This window comes from Pipistrellus kuhlii, unplaced genomic scaffold (genome assembly GCF_014108245.1).
Source record: "Pipistrellus kuhlii isolate mPipKuh1 unplaced genomic scaffold, mPipKuh1.p scaffold_m20_p_3, whole genome shotgun sequence".
NCBI lineage: Eukaryota > Metazoa > Chordata > Mammalia > Chiroptera > Vespertilionidae > Pipistrellus > Pipistrellus kuhlii.
The window spans coordinates 16786033-16802583 of NW_023425529.1; the positions used below are offsets into that span (position 1 = coordinate 16786033).

Below are 16551 nucleotides of genomic sequence, written 5' to 3' on the forward strand. Positions count from 1 at the left end.
ATCAAGACAATCTGCCTCCTTCAAAATCCATGCTCATAACCATTATTCTTTACTGCCCATTTATCATCTAGTTTGGTAGGGCTTGGTGGTCATTAATAAGTATATTCCCCATTCAAATATTTATTTAAGTATTAAACCTAATGAAAGTATTCTGTGCTTCATTTCCTACCTACCCAAACATATTTTTTTCACATTCCCAACAAACTTTGGATCCATGCATGTTTAGACTTCATAGACAAAATGACCCTAGGCAGTCTTCCTTTATGTCTTTCTTTTTAAATGCTTCCCAGGTCTGCAGGAAGAAATGAGCAATAGTTTCTAGCTGTGCTCTTTGCTACAAGGAGCACGCCCTCTAGTGGCCTCCTGATGACATGCAGCCAGATAAAACATTCACAGAAAGTGCTTCAATGACGTTTTTCTTTTATAGATTTAGTGGCATAGCACCCATCATATTAAAAAGCAAGTTTTTAAAAATCTAAAATAGATCTTAAATTGCATTATTGTGTTTCACTGAGGCGGTAACATTATCCTTAGATTGATAGGACAAAACAGAAGGTCACGCGGACAATTATTTTACTCCTGGTTTAGATGTAGGCAATTCAAGTATGGCAAAAAAAATGTTTTAAAGATATCATCCCTATATCTTTATAGCACTCAAAATGTCTTAAAATAACAATTCTTGTACATTTTTGAAATAATTCCAGACCATGAAATTGCTGTGAAAACCTTATATGTGGAATCTAAAAAGCAAAATAGACAAGCAGAACAGATTCATAGATACAGAGAACACTTTGACAATTGCTATACAGGGGGATCAGCGGTTGGGGAAATGGGTGAAAACGGTGAAGAGATTAAGTACAAATTTGTAGTTACAGAATAGTCATAGGGATGTGAAGTACAGCATAGGGAATAGTCAATAATGTTGTAATAACTACATATGGTGTCAGGTAAGTGTAAGACTTATCAGGATAATCTCTGTAAATTACATAAATGTCTAATCAGTGTTGTACACCTGAACGTAATATAATATTGTATGTCAACTGTAATTTAAAAGTTAACAAAAACACTTCCTGCCCAGCTGTCATGGCTCAGTGGTTGAATGTCAACCTATGAACCAGATCATCATTCGGTTCCTAGTCAGGGCACATGCCCAGGTTGCAGGCTAGATCCCCAGTGTGAGGTATGCAAGAGGCAGTCAATCAATGATTCTCTCTCATCATTGATGTTTTTATCTCTCTCTCCCTCTTGCTTCCTCTCTGAAATGAATAAAAATATATGTATTTTTAAAAACCACTTTTCTGCCCAGCTGGTGTGGCTCAGCAGTTAAACGTTGACCCAGGAATCAAAAGGTCACCAGTTCAATTCCCAGTCAGGTCACATGCCCGGGTTGCGGGCTTGATGTTCCCCTCTCATCGATGTTTTGTTTTTCAAGCAGTCTTATTTATTTTTAAATTTACTTCAGAGAGGAAATGAGAGTGATAGATAAACTACATCAATGATGAGAGAGAATAATTGATCAGTTGCCTCCTGCATGCTCCCTACTGGAGATTGAGCCCACAACCTGGGCATGTGCCCTTGACTGGAACTGAACCTGGGATCCTTCAGTCCGTGAGCCAACACTATATCTACTGAACCAACTTGGCTAGGGCATCTCATCAATGTCTTTATCTTTCTACTAGTAGCACTGCGCACGAATCCACACAAATCTGAGTAGCTTGCTGCCACTTGCCTCAGCTGGCCACCCTGCCCATCACCACTGTTAGCTCTCCCCTGCTCATAGCTCGCTGCCCCACCTTCCTAGAGCTCTCTGCCGCTTATAGATTGATTGTGATGTTATGGTGTTCTGGCTAATTTCCATATTCCTCTATTATTATATTAGACTAGAGGGCTGGTGCATGAATTCATGCACAGGTGGGGTCCCTCAGTCTGGCTGACAATTGGAGCCAATTGGGGCTCTCTCACTCAGTCCTGATCGGGCCAGCTGGCTAGGGGAAGGGACTGTGGGAGGCTGGCTTTGGGAGTGCACTGACCACCAGGGGACAATTCCTGCATTGATCATCTGCCCCCTGGTGGTCAGTGTGCATTATAGCAACCAGTCATTTGGTCAACTGGCCGTTCAGTTGACCAGTTAATGGTCACTTAGGCATTTATATATATAGATTCCTCTCCCTTCCAGGAAGGAAGAAAGGAAGGAGAGGAGGGAGGGAAGGAGGAATAAAAAAGAATAAAACAGCCACAACCGGTTTGGCTCAGTGGATAGAGCGTCGGTCTGCAGACTGAAAGGTCCCAGGTTTGATTCCGGTCAAGGGCATGTACATTGGTTGCGGGCAGGAGGCAGCTGGTTGATGTTTCTCTCTCATCGATGTTTCTAGCTCTCTATCCCTTTCCCTTCCTCTCTGTAAAAAATCAATAAAAAATATATATTTTTTTTAAAAAGAATAAAACATTTTTTAAAAAACACTTCCTAATAAATAAGGCTAAATTCATTTTTAAAATTGCTATGAAAATCTTAACAAGCCATACATCCCTCAGGGTTAAGGGATCTGCAAACAAAGGTAATTCTTTTTCCTTTCTTTCTCATTACAAAATATGTGATTGATGGAGAACACTTGAGTTTGAGTTCTATAATTACAAGCCATGTTATTTCCATGTACAGTTAAGAGGCAATGACAGAAATGACTTTTTTTAGAAACTAGAAAATAACCAGAACATAAAGTGCCAGTTGTGCTGATTAAAAGGAGAGAGTAAGCTATCAAATTTATCAGCAGCCATGCCACATGATATCCAATCTTCCTTTTCCCAGGCCATAGGGTCTATGCACCAAAGTAAAATCTGTCTTCTCCATGGCTTTCTTGATCTCAAATATTGATGGACTCTGGGGCAAATAAATGAAATTTTCTGCAACTCTGACAAAACATATGAGGAATGCTTGTGTCATGTAGCTAGAAACAACCCAAATGAATATGAGTAAAAGGAAAATACCCAACTTACTGATTCCTAGTCCCTCTTCACTGAAATCACTATTAATTCAACAAGTAATGATCATCTACTATCTAGAAAGGCCTATGAGAAGTACAATTAGTAGGTAAAAATGAATACATAGTCCTTTATACTCAAAGACTTTACAGACTAATAAGGAAATGAACTTCAACAACTCAAAGAAAAGGACCATCTTTCAGAGCGGGAGGATAGGAAGTATCTCAGGCACAGAGGGAAAGGTATTTTAGGCAGAGGGAATTTTTAGCAAGCTCACGGCATTTGAAGAATGACTAGTACCCTGGTTCATGGAGTGTACTGTATGTGAAAGAGAAAACTGAGTGGAGGATAAAATGGTATTTGAACTTTATTCTGTAAGCAAAGGAAAATCATTAAAGGCAACGACCAGGGAGGAAAGGACATGAGCAGGGCTTGGTTTTAGGAAGATTATCCTGGTAACAATATGTATATTGAACCGGAGCTAAGAAAGCTACAGGCAAGTGACTTCCTAGGTTATCAGAACGGAAGAAGTGAGAAGCAATTAAGGTTCACATTTCAACCATGAAGGCAGATGTCAAATGTGTAACTGAGGGGGTGGGGCTAAAAAACTGTCTACATTTTCCCCAAACAGAATCTGAAGATTAGGATACAGTTCTATCAGTAGCCTCACAGCCTCAGTAGAAAGGCCATGGTAGGGAAGCCATCAAATCCCTATCCCTTAGAGATCAAATCTTTACAGAATCTGTTACTTTACACACAAAAAGGAGGCAATCCCAAATCATTGTGATTCATCTCTTATAATATTTAATGAATGAGAACTTTTAAGATTCTCTAGCTGCCAAAGTCTACAACTCACTTTAGTTATACCTTTTACAATGATTCCTTCTATTTATGTTGATTATAATTCTGAGGTGGGCTAGAAGCAAATAAAACAGTATTAGCAAATAGATAATGAATCTCTATAAGGAGTGTTCTGTGGATTTAGAAATATGAGCAGAGGTATAGCCTCAATTCCTTAAGAGCCCCTATTTCTTGAAAAAAGAATAATAGCTATAAAATGTCCTTTTATTACCTACTACCCCATTCATATTGCATCAATCAAACAAAAAAAGGCAATGAGATAGGCAAATTAAAAGATAAAAGAGACACCACCTTTTTCCATATTTTAATTACCATTATTGCACCAATACAGCATATGCTTTATATACATATATCTTAAAACTTCATTATCAACTTTTCAGCAATTCAAATACATAATATATTATCATCTTGAGAATACAAAGAACACAACATGAAGGAAGATTGAGAAAATAGGTTCCCAATAGTCACTAGTGATTCTATACTTTCCTTTTAGTGTTTTCTATGGAATTTAAAAAGTGCCCTGCCACAGCTCTGTAAGAATAGAGCTGCCTGGAAGGGGAGGCAATGAAAAGAAATGGACCCAAAGTTCAAAGGAGTCAAGAAGGAAATCCAGGAGAGAAAATGTATTTTGAAAATAAACATAAGGATTCCCTCCCTTCAGCCAGAGTATTCACATCCAAATAGGGACTAAGGGAAGAATTATCTTTTCATCTCATCCTCAAAACTGTCTACGGACAAACAAAATAGGTAGTGCGCCATTATCTAGGAAAGGGAACGCTCTTCACAGCATTGTAAAAGGAACGGTGGGGCAGAAGGAAAGGAAAGTGGTGAGAGAGCAACTTGCCTTTGAGATACCCTGAGTAATGGGCATCAAAGCCGTCATCTGGGCAAAACCTATCATAACTAAAGTGATGACTCTCCAGCTTCCTTCTTAAGTGGTGATGCATGTAATAGCTGATCTACTAATGAAAAGCTAGATGGATTGAAAAGTTTAGGGAAACAAGCCAGATACCCAGGCAGCAAGGCAATGTGGGTACTGAACAAGAGTTGTTTTCAAGCTCTGCTCTACAAATCAGATTAAAAACTCTACTCTTCAACCTTAGGTCAAAATGCAGCAATTAGATGGAGCTGCAAGGATGTACAGCAGGTCCTTTAATAATGTTGTTTTGTTATGCTGTTGATGAGACGCTGTAGGAACTTAGTTCTTGTTTATATCAATTAGCCTATGGTCAAAGTGGTTTTGTTGTTAAGTGGTTTGGCTTAAAGTCGCAGAACCTATCGACATCGTTAAGGGAGAACTTACTGTAAACACTTCTCTAGAATATAACTTGGGACACAATTGCACTTTCTTTATCCAAGAGACAACCACTGATCAGAGATGTTGTGCTATTCAACAAACAAAACAATAGTGGAGCCCGACTGGTGCAGCTCAGCAGTTGAGCATTAAGCCAGGAACCAAGAGGCCACCAGTTCAATTCCCGGTCAGGGCACATGCCCAAGTTATGGGATTGATCCCCTGCCCACAAAAGGCAACCAAATCAATGATGCTTTTCTCTCATCAATGTTTCTATTTCTCTATCCTTCTCCCTCTCTAAAAAAAAAAATTAAAAAAAAAACACAATATATATATATTTTTTAAAAGAATAATGGAGATGCCACCAACACACCCTCTTATCATAGGAAGAGACCTGTAAACACATGAGAGGGTGATGAGACCTCACCCAGCACTGGATGTTCAGAGTAGGATACACCTGGAGGGTAGATAGCAGAGAATCAAGACCAGGTTTTTCTTCATTCCTATCTCTAGCAAAATTCTGTGTTTGTAAACACTGAGGTCATTCTGTCTGTTTTCAGAGTCTTGGGTGAGTAGAAAAGGAAGTCTCCCCTGAAATTGCTAAATAGGGCTTCACAAAGAGGATTCTGGAATATGTTTAAGCGTTTCAAAGATGAAGAAAAATGTTGCAGATGTTAGAGGTCATCTCCCTCAGAAGCCCTGGCCTTGGAGCCCCGCATAGTCAGCCACAGTATGATAAGACCTACTATTCCCCTGCCTTGATAGTGAAGAGGAGATAGAGGTACTTTCTTGGCTGTACAAATAACACGGGGGAGTGACATAAACCAGCCTGAACGCAATGGAGAAGCTATGAAAAAGATTGTCCAGAAATTGTGGTTCTGGGGAAAGAAGGATTCCTAACTTCCCTCACAGATTGGTGCCCTCAAGGTCATTTTATTCTTCAAGTCTGTCCTTAATATCCAGCCAATGCTATTCAGAACTGGACCCAGTTGGATGGCTGGGGCGTCTGGTTTGAAACAGAGCTGCAAGACAAAACAGTAAGCATAATATTAGGATAACTATTCCATTGTTTGCTTAACAGTTTCAAAGAAATCGCTGGCCAGAATTTTTGAAACTATATTTCACGGCAATCCTACTTATCAAGGCCTAAAATATCCCACTCAAACTTCATTCCACAGTTTTATTCCAACATTCCAGCACTCCTATATTTCCTTACCTAGAATTCCTGCCAAAGATTCTCTATGACCTACAAATGCCATTTTCCCAGATCAAACATTTCATCTGACTGTACATACCATCCACACCTGACTGAGGAGATAGTGGTTTCACTAAGCTCATACCTAGATGCAGTGCTAAAGTCTCCCCACAAGTCACTGCTCGCAGAAACTGGAGCTGGTGCTGGTGCTGGTGCTGGTGCTGGTGCTGGTGCTTCTGTGGGGGCAGGAGCAGGAGAGTCCAAATCTAAAAGGATATCTGAATGAAAGGTAAGAAAAGGAGAAACATAACATAAATCTTAGAAATGAAAGCTTATATTCACACAATCTACACACAGCAGCTTTATACAAGCCAAAAACTGAAAACAACTCAGATTTCTTTGTATGGGTGAGGATTAAACAAAATGTGGTACATCCACACCGTGGAGTACTACTCAGCAATAAATAGGAAGAAACTATGGATATACACAACAATTAGGATGAATCCCAAGGGAATTTTTGCTGAGTGAAAAAAGCCAACCCAAAATGTTATATATGATTCCATTTATAAAACATTCCTGAAGTGACAGAATTACAGAGATGGAGAACAAATTAGTGATTTCCCAGGTTAAAGACTGGGAGAGTGTGATGATGAGGGAGAGAAGAGGCTAAGAGGAAGGTATGCTGATAAAAGAATGACACAAGGGATCCTTGAAGTGATAGAACTGACCATGGTGGTGGATCCAGAAACCTAAACACAATAAAGTGCACAAAATAAATACACATAAAAGAGAACACATAAAACTGGCGAAATCAGAAGTAAGACTGGTAGATGGTATCAATGTCAATTTCCTAGTTGTGATATTCTAGTTTTGCAAAATGTTACCATTAAAGGAAACTGAGTAACAGGTACAAGGGATTTCTTTGCATTATTTTTACAACTGTATGTGATTCTACAATCTCAAAATAAAAAGTTTCATTTAAGCCCTGTCCCTGGTGTGGTTCGGTGGGTTGCAGTGTCATTCTGTATACCAAAAGGTCATGGGTTTGATTCCCGATCAAGGTACATATCCAGGTTGTGGGTTTGATTCCCATTCAAGGTACGAACAGGAGGCAACTGATATCCCCTGCCCCTCTCACACACACACACATATCTGTTTCTCCCTTTATCTCTCCCTCACCCTTCCTCTCTTTCTAAAAAACAATAAAGGAAAAAAATAATTTTTTAAGATTAACTTAACAAAACAAAAAAAATGTTAATCTTAGATATTATCCCCAGCCTTCTGATGACACTTTTAAAACTCACAGATTGTAATATCTGGTTCGCTGGTCTTAGGAAAATTACCTAAGCTCTAATGTTCTCATTCTTCAAATGTAAATAACTATCTATTCTTTTTCCCAACAGATAGTAAGTGCCATTTAATAGAAAAAACTTCAGCACTCTCCTTGGCAAGCATGTGTTATCCAGTTACAACTTAATGTATGATTTCTGAAAGTAAAAAGTATTAGAGAGCCCAGCCGGTGTGGCTCAGTGGTTGAGCATTGACCTCTGAACCAGGAGGTTACGTTCAATTCCTAGTCAGGGCACATGCGCGGGTCATGGGCTGGATCCCCAGTAGGGGAAGTGCAGGAGGCAGCCAATCAATGATTCTTTCTCATCACTGATGTTTCTCTCTCTCCTCTAAAATCAATAAAGTGTGTGTGTGTGTGTGTGTGTGTGTGTGTGTGTGCGCGCGCGCGCGCGCGCCTGTGTTTAAAGTATTAAGAGATTTACCTGCATCACTACCTCCATGGTTAGATTTTGGAATGGGTGGTGGAGTGACATGGTTGCTGATGGCAACTGAGGAGGATGGTGGGGGAATAGTGACTTTGCCTCCAGGTGGGGGTGGGAGTAGGCTTAGGCCTCCAGTGCCTGCAGTCTTGGGCTTAGAAGTGGCTCCTTTCTTGGTTGTAATATTCTATGAAAGAAAAAAGAGGGAAAGCGAGAGGAAAAAAGAGAAGTCATAGGCATATGAAAACACAGAAAGGAAAGAAAAAAGCTATACTCACCCCAATGCTCAACTTGATGGTCTGTCCTTCCTTGAAGCCCAGATCCAACTTGGGGCGTGTGTCCATTTCCTGAGATTCTTTGGAAATCTCAGATTCCTGCTTTACCCACCTTCAGCAAAAGAGTAAGTTACCTTAATTTGGCATTCTCTGACAGCAGAGTTTGACACACAAATATGAGTGAAGTTAATTTATGTAAAACAGGGTTCCAGAAAGCAAAGTGAGGAGCATGAAGAGTTGAGAGAGAAAGAAAAAGAAAAGTGAAGAAAGAGGACATCTAGGGCTCAATGCCACTGAGGAACCAAACAATATGTATTAAACTTGTCCCTCCAAAGGAGAGTATTTGGCCACCAATTCCCATCCCCCATGCCTGAGTGCTGCCCCTGAGGGGCTGTTAACTCTTCAGTTCTTCCAGGTTGCACCCCTGTTAACTGAGTGACCTTCCACAATGTCACAGTCCGGAGGCAGAAAAGCAGAATACCACGCTTGAAGTCGGAAAGCTGACAGTGTGCATGGTGCTTTCTACTACAGCTACGCCGAAGTCAGGTGAGCTGAAGAATGGTGCAATAAGCACAAAACAAGTTACATGAAGTAGCAAAATTGGCACTAACTCTCCACATATCTTACATGCAGCCCTGTGGTCACTGCATACCTCTCTCAGCCACCAAAAATAATGGCTAATTCCCCAGAGGCATAAACAAAAGCATCATCTCAAACCATTGTACAAGGAATCAAGAACATATTCCTGCTGAAACCGGTTTGGCTCAGTGGATAGAGCATTGGCCTGTGGACTTAAAGGTCCCAGGCTCGATTCCGGTCAGGGACATGTACCTTGGTTGGGGGCACATCCCCAGTAGGGGGTGTGCAAGAGGCAGCTGATTGATGATTCTCTCTCATAGATGTTTTTATCTCTCTCTTCCTCTCCCTTCCTCTCTGAAATCAATAAAAATATATTTAAAAAGAAAAAAAGAACATATACCTGGCTATAAGGAAAGGAAACAACAGATACGAAGATAATGTAAAGAAACAGAGTGAATGGGAAAATTTCCATTCAATAATAAACTAGTTTACAAAATAAAGAAACCAGGAGGTAAAGGAGATGGTACCCATTCAACTGAGAAGCAGCTTTCCCAAAACCATTTAACCCGGTAAATAAGGCCGAGCTTCACTCACTTGAAGTGATCTTGCAAAGAGACATTAAAGTCGAAGGCGTCACCCCGATCTGTGAAGCCAATGCCAATGAAAGCACTACGTCCTGGGGGAAAATAGAAATACTCAGAATAGGAGTGTTCCAGCAAATTCTACCCAAAGAAAATGTAACAGTTATCCTACCTGAAGTCTGGGAACATGAATCATTTTCCCTGACCAGGGTCCATAAACTACAGAAAGCCCCTAGTCCAAAAGCTGCCGTAGCTAGATTTTGTAAATAAAGTTTTAGTGGAACATAGCCACACCAATTTGTTTATATAAAATCTATGGCTGCTTTTACACTATTTCAGCAAGAACTGAGTAGCTGCAATGGAGACTACTTGGGCCACAAAACCTAAAATACTATCTGTCCCTTTATAGAACAAGTTTGTCAACCTCTGATATCGACTATGGAGAAAAGATAATGGTTGCCCCAGATATAGATGATTTAAGATAGTACCACCAAAACCCACCACAAAGAACAAATGGGCAATATGTGTAAATTCTTTTGTTAAATATATATTTTATTTACATCTACCTATTAATCACCATATCTTGAACTTGTATTCATATCTATTACAAATATATGTTAATCCTTCTCCTTCAGCAATTTTAGTTAACTTTAGAGAAAAGGGAGAAAAAAAATTAGTAAGCTGAAGTGAGATAAATGCAATCAGGATACATTTTCACTGAAGTGCATGAACTATTTTCCTAATCATTCCATTCCAATCTCAGATCCCTTACCGGTACCATCCTGGATCCGGATTACAAAGTAGCGGCTGGAATCTGTCACTGTCTCCACAGCAATACCAGGATGCTGTTCTATTGGTGCCTGAGCGAAAAGTTCCCCTGACAGGTAAGAAAAGACTTCTTTGAGCTAAGGAAGCAAAAACCTAAAACTCCACTTAACAAGTATTTCTATTTTGGTCCCCAACTTGAAGGTACTTACAAAAGCACATCAAAACAATATTCTTAATATGTTAGAGGGTTCCCAGTATAGATTACCTGAAACTTTGTCCTCGAGTTTGATATAAGCAATCTTCCCTTTTGAAGTGATTCGGAGGCGACCAGTCCAATCAGGCTGGTCTAATTTCCAGTCAGATGCCCTATGATAGGAAAATGGGAAGGCTCAGGTCTTGGATCCATGTTTTTAATATACTAACAACCTACACAGATCATTTGCCATATTTCTACTGTCCTATCCTGGATTACTTATTCTACCTATTAAATAATCAACAATAGCTCATGATTCCCCTCTATAAGGTATCTCCTGTTGCACACAGTGCAAAACAAACTGGAGACAATGTTAAAAAGAAAATACAGAGGAAAGAAAAGGGGGATTGGGAGAGTAAACAGGCTGCAACAATCAAGGGGGTGGTCAGGGTAGGCCTTTAAAAAAAAATTACTGATTTTTGCCGGGACCGGTTTGGCTCAGCGTCGGCCTGCGGACTGAAAGGTCCCGGGTTCGATTACGGGCAAGGGCATGTGCCTTGGTTGCGGCCACATCCCCAGTAGGGGGTGTGCAAGAGGCAGCTGATCGATGACTTTCTCATCAATGTTTCTAACTCTCTATCTCTCTCCCTTCCTCTCTGTACAAAATGAATAAAATATATATTTTTTTAAATTATTGATTTTAGAGAAGGAAGAGGGAGAAAGAGAAAAACATCAATGATGAGAATCACTGATCAGCTGCCTCCTGCATGCCCCCCACAGGGGATCAGGCCCATAACCCAGGCATATGCCCTGACCAGAATCAAACCCAGGACCCTTCAGTCCAAAGACAGACGCTCTATCCACTAAGCTAAAACAACTAGGGCCAGAGTATGCCTTATTAACAACGTGTAATGTGAGCAAAATGTGAAGGAAATGAGAGCTACCCATGCAGGTAACTGGTGGCAAAGCATTCCAGGCACAGGGAACAGTTAAAGCAAAGATGCTAAGGTAGGAGCCTGCCTGGAATGTCTGCCCTCAACCAAGGCGACCACTGTAGTGAGAATAGAGAGAGGCCGAAATCGGTTTGGCTCAGTGGTAGAGCATTGGTTTGCTGACTGAAAGGTTCCAGGTTCGATTCCGGTCAAGGGCATGTACATTGGTTGTGGGCACATCCCCGGTAGGGGGTGTGCAAGAGGCAGCTGGTCAATGTTTCTCTCTCATCGACATTTCTAGCTCTCTACCCCTCTCTCCTCCTCTCTGTAAAAAATCAATAAAATATATTTTAAAAAAAAAAACAAGATTAAATGAGGTGATACATGCAAAGGGATTGGCTCATAGTAGAAACTCAATAAAGGCTAGTTTAAAAAAATAACTTAAAAAAAAGAGAATAGAGAGGTGAGAGAACTAAGGGAAGGCTTAGTCATGCAGGACCTTATAGGCCATTGTAAGAACTTAGGCTTTTAGTCAGAGGGAAAGAGGAGCCTTTACAGGTTTTAAACAGAGATCTGACATGATCTCCCTTTCATTTTAAAAGAGTTCCTTTTCTGCTGTGTGTAGCAAGGGTGTAAAGCTGTGAGTGCTGAAGCAGGGGTATCAGTTAGCAGACTATTGTAGCAATCTAGAAGTCATGATGATGACCAGGAAAAAATAGCAGCAGAAGTAGTTAGATTCTGGATATATTCAAATCATGGCAGCATGGTTTTCTATCAGATTGAAGAGAAAGAGAGAAGTCAAGGATGACTCCAAGGCTTTTAGCCTTAGCAAAGAAGTTGCCAAAAAGCTGAGATAAGGAAGACTATATATAGGTAGAGCATGTCTGGGAAGAATGGTCAGGAGTTTTGGATATGCTGAATTGGAGATGTCTAGTAGATTCTTAAGAGACAACATTGAGTAGAGAGTTGAATATATAAGTCTAGAGTTCAGAAAAGACATGTGGGCTAGTTACAAATGTTCATGAAACAATAGAAAACACTGAATATTTATCATCTCTATTATAAATGAATTTGCATGCAATCTAAGACATTTAAACATGATCAATTTTGGAAAACATTGCATTTGTGATTCAGTTTTGCCAGGAGTGTGGAAAAAGAAGGGCAAAGCCAAAGTTATTAATAACTCCTCCTTTTGGGACCTGAGGACTAATACTTCCAGGTTAGAAAGGTAACAAAAGGGTCTATCGGAACAAGAATGAGTTTAACAACAGGATAAGTAAAAGGGGGAAAGGAGAAATGTAAAAATTAAAATTTGCACAGATTTTACAGAATTTCTAAGATAAATCCTTATCATGCCCTTCTCTCTTGATGCTCTGCTCTCAAAGACTCTCAGTACCTAAAATTATCCAGATTAAAATGCTCTAGTGGTTCCAGCTATTAACTTTTAATTTAGTTGTTACTTATTCTACCAGACTGCAAAGAGCTAGATATAGTGAAATGACTACTGAAAATATTAGGAATCAGCCTATTAGATGTGTTTCTTTGGACAAGTTCCTTATTTTATTTATCGTGTGTGTCTAGTGAGCAATACTTAACAAATTCTAAGTGAATGGATATTCATGGCAGCAGTTTTCCTCAGCCTTCAGCCTTCAGCCTTAATTCCTCTCCCACTCCCAAGACCTAGCCTGAAGAATTCTTGGTTTTGCTGGTTTCCTGACAATATTCTAAACTGACCCCACAAATTTTCATTTACAGTAACTTAGTAATAAGTCCTTACAGTAATCATATGAAATAGGCATGGAAATCTTATAATCTATCTCTCCCTTGCTCTCAGAGTGAAGGGAAGGACAATAAACGCAGTAACTAATAATGTCTAAGTTCAAAGTCCAGCATTCTTTTCACTATACTAAAACAGACATTTAATATTAATTTAGCTGGGGAGAAGGGCAGTAATGAATTTATAACTTGGGAAACCATTTTCTAATTTTTTATAAAGTTTCTCATCAACCTAAATTTTCCTTCCATTTGGTCAGTGAGAGTGTGGAAAGCAACAGCTTACACTAGGTAAATCAAAGTCATTCATTCCCTCTGATATTATTAATCACTAAAAGAAAGGAGTTCTGTCGAAACCGGTTTGGCTCAGCAGTGGAGCACTGGTCTGCAGACTGAAGGGTCCCAGGTTCGATTCCGGCAAGGGCATGTACGGAGGGGGGGTGCGAGAGGCAGCTGGTCGATGTTTCTCTCTTATCGACGTTTCTAGCTCTCTATCTCTCTCCCTTCCTCTCTGTAAAAAATCAATAAAACATATTGGGGCGGGGGGGAAGAAGAAAGAAAGGTTTTCTCCTGCTTCCTAAAAAATGAAACAACAAACAAAAACAGTTTTCCTTTAATGGTTGCCTAACAAATAAATCATGCTCATTATGTAAAGTGGATTCTGGTACACAACTGAAAAAGATTATGCAGACAAGACAGAAAAAAATATTTATCAAGCATTTATTATGTGTTAGTTATCATGCTCACTCTTGTGAAAATAAAGTGAGAGGATCTCATAAGGTCATTCTTATTACATCTTTTTTTTTTTTTTATTGATGAGGAAACTAAAGCTCAAAAGAGTTAAGTGACTTGCCAAAGGTAAACCAGCAAATAAATAAGAAGCACAATTCAAACTTAGTTCTGCTCCACTCACTCACTATACTAACAGAGGAAAATTAAGAAATTGCTTTTAAAAATTTGCTTTGATGGCTCAGTGCAGTTAACTGGCATAAGGATAAAGCCTATGGATAACTAGGAAATGAGGACAGAGAATGCAGATGAGTGAGAGAAGGTAGGTCTTTTAAAAAGCGTGCAGTAAAAAAGAAAAGGAATAGAACCCCAATTTAATGTGTATCGCATCCTTTAGGAAATCTTAACACCTACAGTTGAAAGGCTTAAGCTATTTTCCTTATTTTAACCCTTTTAATCAAAGCTAACTTGTGCGATTAAGTGTAATCTATGACTTTCTTCTTACAGTCAACATTTACAGAGTGCCCACTATGTGCCAAACACTGTGCTAGGCCCTGGGAATGTAAAGTTAAAAAAGGTCAAGTGCTCATGGTCTAGTCTGGAGACACAGGAGAGCAAACCACCCATTACTAGCACAAACAGGAGGAGGAGCACTGTGGGAGCACAGACAGCACACCTAAACCAGAATGGAAGGGTCCAGGAGGGCTTCCCAAAGAGGGGGATGTCTCCGATGAGTCACACACACAGCACTGCCCCCAAAAAGCAAGCAGGCTCCTAGTCATGCTCAATTTGGGGTCTGACTGAAAGACTGAAATTAGGACTGTCTCTTTGCCGAAAGGACACGACTCACAGTGTACATTTAGTGCATAGGTCAGCAGGCACAAAGATATTGATTCATGAGGAATCAACCTCTGCTACAAAGGCAAGAGAATGGACAGAGGGAGAGAGAACTTTTCAGCCAAGGTAATTATAAACGCCAAAAGGAAAATCATGATGACGACAGAGGAATAAAAACAATATCCCCTATTTATATACCGCTTTCCTGTTTCCTAAATTCTTTCACGTTATACAATGTCATATAACCCTCCAAAAGCTTCTGCGAGGTTCATAACTACAGCAGGTTTTATTATCACTCACTTTTTTTTTAATTTTCTATTTTACAGAGGAGGAAACCGAGGCTTGGAGAGGTGAAGCGCTTGGTCCAAAAATGATTCAGCTGTTACATCGCCAGGGCTCGTGTAACCCACTGAGTTACATGTTACTCTTTCCACTACTGACTTCCTACAGCATCCTCAGACCCACACAGTCACTGAACAGCAAGGTAGCTAGTCAGCCTGGCGGAGAAAATGCTGTGATAACTCTGAAGGGAAAAGCTAGAGGAGAGGTTAAGTGGGAAAGGGGTGGGGGTGGAGGTGGGGGTGGGGGGTGGGGGGAGATGACAGAAAACACTGTATACATATCAACAAAAGATACTGAGAAGAAACAAAATGGACAACCACAGGAAAACCTACGCTCATAACCTTTGCCCACCGGATCAAAAGATCTGAAAGGGAAAACCCATCGGTGGATGATGGCACTTGGTGGCAAAACTGACAACGGAGCAGAAGATAAACTGGACCGTACAGAGAGGGATCAAGAACGCAATGGTTATCCACCCATGTGCGCGGAGTACTGGAAATGGGGGTGGGCGGGGGGGAAGATGGGGGTGACAAACTGAAGGGCGCAGGGAAGAGCGAACGAAAGGTGACTGGCGAGGGAGCGGGCAGAACTGGATGTGGATGATGGGGAGCTGACGGGGCGCCCTGAAGGGTCCGGGGGAGGAGGAGCGATGGGAGGATGCGGGATGGGAATGTGTTTCCAAGCGGCGTAAACAAAGGATGGCAGTCTAGAGCGGGGGAAGAGAGGGAGTACAGGGTGATAACAGCCCAGATTTTTTTTTTTTTTTGGGTGGGGGGGGGGGGAGGGAGCAAGGTGACAGCCCAGAGGTGGTTAGTGGTCTGGGCGAGCGGAGATCCACCTGAGAAGGAAGCTGTCGCTCCGGACCCGGTCCGCGCGGGCGGGTAGCGCCTCGGGGCTCCTACCTGTAACCGCGATTGGAGGCCCGCGGCGGGATCCGGTAGACGCTGACGTCGGGCTTCACACACAGCACGGACTCGTATTCCGCCTCCGCCGCCATCTTGGCTCTGCTCTCCGCCGCCGCTGGGGGCGGGGCGTAGGGACAGGGGCGGGGACTTGCGCTGGGCGGCAACTTCCGCTTACGCTACTTCCGCTCTGGCTGAGCTTGGTTCCGGAAGTGAACCTCGGGCTCGGAAGCCCTGTTGAAACCTGGGAACCATGACGCTGCGTGGCTCCCCATCTTAGGGAACAGCAACAATGCCCTCCTCAGGCCTCGGCTACGTGCGTGACTCACGGTTAGGAAGTCGGTTAGTGAGGGAAAGCGCCATCTTGCTTCCGGCAGGTACCTGCCATGCTCTGGAAGGACGAGGACCTTCTTGAAATCCGGTGTGTGTTTTTCATCCAAAAGTCACTTTTTAAAAATATATATATTTTATTGATTTTTTTACAGAGGAGAAGGGAGAGGCATAGAGAGTTAGAAACATCGATGAGAGAGAAACATCAATCAGTT

General features: G+C 41.2%; 1 protein-coding gene across 2 annotated transcripts; it reads right to left on the reverse strand.

The window, feature by feature from the left end:
• Window positions 1-4128: 4128 nt before the first annotated feature.
• NECAP1 (NECAP endocytosis associated 1) lies at window positions 4129-16157 on the reverse strand. Of its 2 annotated transcripts, XM_036456754.2 has the most exons (9): window positions 16007-16157; window positions 10564-10664; window positions 10303-10407; window positions 9544-9625; window positions 8374-8482; window positions 8099-8282; window positions 6566-6604; window positions 6472-6535; window positions 4129-6153 (listed from the first exon to the last, which is right to left on the reverse strand). In XM_036456754.2, exons 1-9 carry the CDS (start codon window positions 16099-16101, stop codon window positions 6105-6107), a joined length of 828 nt encoding a protein of 275 aa, XP_036312647.1. In that variant the 5' UTR covers window positions 16102-16157; the 3' UTR covers window positions 4129-6104. The 2 variants fall into 2 exon arrangements, with proteins under 2 accessions (XP_036312647.1, XP_036312646.1); XM_036456753.2 differs by having other exon boundaries at window positions 6472-6604.
• Between the last annotated feature and the right edge of the window lie 394 nt (window positions 16158-16551).

Bases quoted from the DNA above. Each gene is read 5' to 3' on its own strand.
- NECAP1 (XM_036456753.2), bottom strand. From the start codon at position 16,101: ATGGCGGCGGAGGCGGAATACGAGTCCGTGCTGTGTGTGAAGCCCGAC. The intron at 10,408-10,563 runs GTAATCTATACT...CTTACCTGTCAG, and splicing joins ACTCGAGGACAAAGTTTCAG to GGGAACTTTTCGCTCAGGCA. The intron at 6,154-6,471 runs GTATGAGCTTAG...TTTGTCTTGCAG, and splicing joins GACTTTAGCACTGCATCTAG to CTCTGTTTCAAACCAGACGC.